Source organism: Bombus bifarius, unplaced genomic scaffold (genome assembly GCF_011952205.1).
Source record: "Bombus bifarius isolate JDL3187 unplaced genomic scaffold, Bbif_JDL3187 scf7180000008296, whole genome shotgun sequence".
Classification (NCBI taxonomy): Eukaryota; Metazoa; Arthropoda; class Insecta; order Hymenoptera; family Apidae; genus Bombus; species Bombus bifarius.
This window is the reverse complement of record NW_022884575.1, coordinates 149490-156094: the sequence shown is the minus strand read 5'-3', so window position 1 is coordinate 156094 and position 6605 is coordinate 149490. Positions and strand designations below refer to the sequence as shown.

The following is a 6605-nucleotide window of genomic DNA, read 5'->3' as shown; positions in this document are numbered from 1 at the left end:
GTCACTTTGATACGAGAAACTATAAGATATAAAAGAATAAAATTAGCCTATATGTGTATGTATGTGTGCGTGTACATGCGCTGTACAGTCTAAATATTTCTATTAACATGATTCATTGCTGTCTTTGCTACTGTTAAATCTCCCTTTCATTCTTTCCACGATTTCTTCGCCACCTACGTCGTACATATTGTTATTTTCATTGTCAAACGCGTTAAAATTACCCTAATTTTCGCCTGCTTTCTTCGCTGAACCCTGTGCTCGACGATTCCGCGATTTTATAACAAATGGTATAATATAATATAATGAACACGTAGGTAGGTGTATTTATAATATTTGTTTCCCTTTATTGGTCGACATTATTCCGATCGAGCGGCCGAAAAAGACTTCGAATAATTAAAGTCCTATTGTATTTCGGAAACTAAGGCTTGGTAATGGTTATATTATGTACACGCCGAATTATTCATTATCGGCATGTTGACTTTCATAACATAATAATCTGGGTCACTAAAATCGATAGAGTGTAAAATTTTCATTAACGAAACCACGAAATGGAAACTTTTGTCGTTGCGTTGCTGTTATCTCACCGATATGAAGGCGATACCGGTTTTAAAAGGCAAGTCGCTGGCGTTTTATGTAACGACTCAGGATAAAATATAAACTTTTGCAGCTCTCTGCAAACATTATTCGGTGGTGTCGCTAAAGCAGCATATTTTATAAAGATTAAAATAACGTCAGATATCGATAATCGCGAGGAAAATGAATAAACTTGGTACCAGTAGAGAAGAATATTCTATACGTTACGTATTAAAGTTTTCTCTAGCCGGCTGCAGTGAATCTCAACGATGACAAGTTCTATTTTCGAAAGGCATGTGTCGATAGTTCAAGAAAGACTCGAAAGAGCATTGTGTAATATCGGAAAATAAAGATATACATTTTTCCCCGATTGCTTACAATTTATTAATATTAAATCGAATATACAGATATGAATTGGACAGAAACGATGTTTGTTTAACGGAAACTAAATGTGATACTCGTATCTATATCAAATAACTTTACAGTTATTTGGCCACTCTCGTCAAAACTAATCTAACACACACACACACTCTCTCTCTCTCTCTTTCTCTCTAACAACTCGATCAATTCTCTCGACTCTACTCTTCGGTGTCTCGATTAACTCTAACGACTCTACTCTTCGACGACTCGATTAGCTCTGACTCTCGCAACACACACACTTTTCGACTCGCACACTCTGACCTTTCGGTCGTCCCACCTTGAAACCGTCCTTCTGATCTAACGTTGTCTATTGTTTTTCTCATACCTATGTAAGAACTAGGTGACTTTAGTCACATAGGCGCTCTTAAATGTAAACAAACCACAGAAGGACGACGTACACGGTTTTTTCTATTTTCAACCGATCTCTAGTTCAAACTACCTTATGATATTACAATTGTTCGTCAGCATGAACTTCATTCGCATTGTTAGAAAAAACGTTGGCGGAGAATTTTAGTTTTAGATATAAATACCGTGTTTTTTATGTTGAAACTGGTCTTTAAGTCACCCCGGATTATCTAAACTACCTGGAAAACGCATAGTTTCCGACGACATTTATCTATTATTATGTGTGCTATTATTATTATTGTTATTTATTGTGTGTTTGTCTTATTACTCTTATAATAGCAACTTTTATCTGTAGATATAGCGGACAAGGTTTAAGGAAAACTCGAAAAAATATTGTTGGTCGGCGCGAGTTGCATTGACATTGTTAGAAAGAACGTTTGCCAAACAATGCCAATTTCATATATTTATACTATATGTTTTAAGTTAGAACTAGCCTTTAGATTATCCCAACTTATCTAACACAGCTGATGGGACAGGTAATATTCTACGTAACTTACCCATTGTACGTTTTATCTCATGTTACTATAGCGATTTTTATTTGTATATAACGAGCAAGGTTAAAAATATCCGCATGGTAAGGTTAAATATAATAAAATTCTGACAATTCCATCGGTTAATTCCACCTTAACTCCAAATATAATACATTGATCAACGTTCCTTCGTTAAACGCCTGTTATTTATTGCTACGTGTTATCTACGTGGAGCACACACTGTCCAAACAAATGCGTGTTTTTAGACAGAAATTTGCCATATAAAAATCACGAACATCGGTGCCTTCGCATTAAAAGCAAAAACGCGCTGGGAACGTGCTAACCGAACGAATATTCTCAACGAAAGTCATCATGCCGCCATACGTCGTAGCTTTCTTACTTGTCGTTGTGGTTCTCGCTGATTGTAAGTATTCTGCATTGTCCTCAAACCTTATCCGCGTTATTTTGCTTCTTGCTTTTCATAAATGCCTATGCGACACTAGTAGGCTCGACTGCAACCGCATCAGTTTGCTCAACAAACGAAGAATGGATTCGTTGTGGACTGTCGTGCGAACCAAGTTGCGATGATAGACACCCGAATATCACAAACCCCTGTCCCCGCAGTTCCCGCAGTCGCCGTAGTCTACGTATTGAACTTTTTCCAGGCGGTCCTGGTCCCGTGAGTATTATGAAATTATTAGGGGCGTACGAAAACCCGAGAAAGTGGAGGACCCGATGCTTAGGACGGGTGGGAAAGAGACTGGGTGATTATTGATCGGGTAATCGGCAGATAATATCATGATAGATATAATATAATATATCTATCGTATTTCTATCGGGATTCACGACAAAATTGGTAATAAGACACTTTCTTATAATATAGGCCAGTCCTTTTCGAATTAGCAACAGCGTCTACTCTGCTGTATCGGTCAAATTAATATTTGCATAATCGGTCAACGAGTGTTGTTGTAACATTCTCACGGTGATAACTCGAGAAATGTGTTTTGGCGTAACTGCGCGATACGTTACACTGTTGCGTTAAGGATAGTCGAATGCTTCGTGAGTAAAAATCAGCGCGTATGTATGGCCATTTTACAGACCATATCGTGTGTCCGATATTTTACGCACAGCTTTACGATCGTGTTATTGAAAATTGCTCGATATAGTCGTGTTGATATTTAGACACATCGCTATCTCTGCATTCGTTGCTTTGCATAAAATGCGATGATTTAAATATCGCGTTGTTTATTCTACGAAGATACGAACCATTTACCGTAGCTTGAGAGTATGTAAACAATTTCTTGCATCGTTTTATTGTATCCATAGGACGTCCAACAATTATACTCACGATCTGCTAAATCTGTATACTCGTGATGTCTTAAAAATGGGCAGCAAAAGTATCGATTTGATCGTGAATTTCAATGCTAAATTGTTTTTTTTTTTGTTGAATCATATAGCAGTCTAAATGTCAAGCTTTCACGATGGTACCGTGACCGTAGTACCTCTCACGAGGAACCTTATTTTTTGTTAAATAATAATAAAAAGCGTTATTATTCGGGAAAAATTGTTTATATATCCTGAAACTACAAGAAATAGTTCACATTGTCATAGAATAAGCAACAACGATGTTTATATCATCGTCCCTTATACAAAGGAATAAATACAGCGATGTCCGTGCCCGAATATCAATGTGACTGAAGTTTGTCAACATATATTCAGATACAGATAGATTATTGAAATCCAAACTTCAAAATCTACCATAAAATGGCTGCATAAAATAGCTATTTGTGTTCTAACGTTATCGATAAATGTTCTTCAGGTATGCGTTTCCGGCCCCAGCTGTCAGTGTGTCGGAGGTACTTTACGAAATGAAGCCACTAACGAATGTGTGCTACCGGAAAACTGTCCATAAGTATTTGCACAATTTATAGTCAGTACTTACATACATATTCATATCGACTAGTTATTAGACTAACGAGTTTGTAGAGCATGTTTCAAATGGAAATATTTCAGATTGAATATATTTGAATATTTATAAAAAATCGTGTGGCGCGATTCGCAAATTATTAATTATTAATATAACGACTCTATCCGTTAAAACGACTGCATTTTTATCGTTCACAAATTGTTTACGCATAGATTACCTTGAATTCTACCTTGTAGAACAGTTTTGTATTCGTTTTTAGTTACGTAAGCAGAACCGTTTCCGTTTTTACATTGAAGCGCGAATGTGGCTGAATCGAAGCGATGAAAATATATACAATTTTAATGCCTTTTTGTACCATTTCTTTGAATCTGTCAACTGGATTCAAAGCACGTTTCACAAATAATTGTGCAGTATGTACGACAGAAGAAATGTTGTGTCATTCACTAGGTTTGCAGCTTGTGATGTTGCACATAGTGATTCTTCGAAGAAAGTAGTCGCGTTTGACCATAAAATTTGAAACTTTTTTTGGTTGCAATTTTATTATACTTATTATCGGTATGATGTTCGCTAATATGGAATTCACTTGCAGGATACCTAACGCTCGTATGAGGCACTTACATATAAGGAAACTAGGATATTCTTTCAAATGATTCCGGTGACCGATCGAGACGATATTTGGTGAGTATCGTTCGACAAGATATTGTAAACCTGAAACATAAAATCTTAATTGGGGGAACTTTGGTGTTCGAAAGATATAGGCTCCTACACGTGCAGTATATTCTGATTTCGCTTGTATCCAATACCATAAAGAGAAAGTTATAACAAGAGTATCACCGTGATACGTCTTTGCGGAAAATAAGAAGCTTCCGGTTAAAGTGCTCATAAAAGATACAGACCCGCTTGTACATATAGTTTACATCTTTTAAACCCGTTCGTTCAAGATTCGAGTCTACTTACGTGTAAAAGCATCATTATTTTCGTCGAAGCACGTACGTGTGCTCGAGATTTTCTAATGAAATTAGAACCTATTCCCAGTACATGATACGGTACATTCCATTGATCCCATTTCCATTTTTATTCGTCTTACGATTCATTCTACTTATCAGCGGTCGCTTTTATCTTCCTCGTTTAATGTTACTCGATCCAGAGACCGAGAAGTATCGGACTTATCGGAAGCATTTCATTAGCAACGTTTCACATTCCTTGAAACCTCACTGGGGTTTATCGGAGTCTGCTAAACGGATAATCGGTAATTGATTCGCACAGAGACCGGCCGATTCTCGCCAGTACTTGCCAGCGTGGGTCGTGCGCGAAATTAAGCGTGCCACTCGCGTCGCGATACGATACTAATTAATCGACCGGCTCACGGTTATCCGCGTTGCACTTCTGCGGGCGTTGCATCGTCCCGAATTCCGCTTACTTTAACGCGGAACGATCAATTTGCGGTCCGATAATTGGCCGATTCTCTCGAACCGTTAAGAAAACGAAATCGATTATTCTTCGCCTCCACCGTACGTCCACGCATTTCTTCGCGTCTTTCGATCCTTTTCGATGAGAAGGAAACGCGTCCTTCCTCTGGCAGAAGCTCTCCTCGCGTTTTCCTTCATCGTTGTCGCTCCACGGAAACTCGTTCCGTTCAATTAACGCAGCAGTTAGTACACGCTGATATCAATTTCCGCGACGTTGCTTCACGGTCGAGCGTTTACTACTTAAGTGGACACATCCAAGCATTGTACGCGAGCAATTCAAACTACTCGCGGAGTAGTTAGCGGTCAGTTTATGCGCAGTTCATGAGCTCCTGGAAGAGCACGGACGAACACGCCGACGTAACTAGGGTTGAAAGTACACCGGTTTGGATTTCTAATACGTGTATACGATGTACACGACAATGTAGACTGTCTCCTGACGTATCCGGTGAAGCAATCGGTTAACAGGACGGGGGCCTATTACGTATACGGGTCATCAAAGGGAATTCCAAGCCTGTGACATATTTGATGGTCGTTGCAGACTCGCTGACTGTTGGCATAGTTAAAATGTCATTGCATTCGGTTGATCTGTTGTTCGCGTTTGATCGCCGCCCCCTTCCTTTTTTCTATATAAACTTCTCTGGCACGAACGATACCGTTTTCAGTGGGATATCAGGTGAAAAAAATGAGAGAGGAGAAGGAAAATAAAACGAACAACGTAAAAATGGCTAAGGACGAATTGAAAATTAAAATTGAATTTATTGCTCGAATCGTAACTACGATTTATTTATTCTTCCAATGGAACTGCTTCTGATCGTTTCTCTCTTCTCTTCTATAGAAACTCCGCTGACATCGGCTGGATACTTTCCGCGATTGAATATCGAGCGAAAAAAACATAAAATTAAAAATGCAAAAGAAGACGAGGATTTAATCGACGATTACGGAATGCTATTTTAAATTCATACTACTTGGGAAACATAATGGAGACAGATAGCGACGCAGCTTTTTCCTTCGTCGAAACCATCGTATCGAGCCCTTGCCGGCTTAGCGGAGAAAAGAATTTCTGGCTTGTGCCACTTGGTGGATTTCACCGGACGGCATCTTGTTGGGATGGAACATTCATGAGAGGTTCCCCCGTTCGGCAATGCAACTTTTATAGGGGCAAGACTCGGGGTGGGTCATCGCATTTATACTTACATTCTCTCTTTCGAACTCACGTATCCCGTAATCGCGTGTTCCGCCGCGAATAATTGATGCGCGCGGGTGCCTTCCCCAGACTCGCACTGTGTGACGTACCGTTCGATAGAAGATTGAACTCACCGACAAATTACGATCTTTCGTGGC

General features: G+C 39.1%; 1 protein-coding gene across 3 annotated transcripts; it reads left to right on the top strand.

Annotated features, from left to right (window-relative positions):
- Positions 1 to 2042: 2042 nt before the first annotated feature.
- LOC117212422 (cysteine-rich venom protein 1-like) lies at positions 2043 to 3904 on the top strand. Of its 3 annotated transcripts, XM_033457254.1 has the most exons (4): positions 2043 to 2292; positions 2372 to 2547; positions 3688 to 3780; positions 3882 to 3904. In XM_033457254.1, exons 1-3 carry the CDS (start codon positions 2241 to 2243, stop codon positions 3778 to 3780), a joined length of 321 nt encoding a protein of 106 aa, XP_033313145.1. In that variant the 5' UTR covers positions 2043 to 2240; the 3' UTR covers positions 3882 to 3904. The 3 variants fall into 3 exon arrangements, with proteins under 3 accessions (XP_033313145.1, XP_033313146.1, XP_033313144.1); XM_033457255.1 differs by lacking the exon at positions 3882 to 3904 and having other exon boundaries at positions 2375 to 2547; positions 3688 to 3874; XM_033457253.1 differs by lacking the exon at positions 3882 to 3904 and having other exon boundaries at positions 3688 to 3872.
- Positions 3905 to 6605: the final 2701 nt, after the last annotated feature.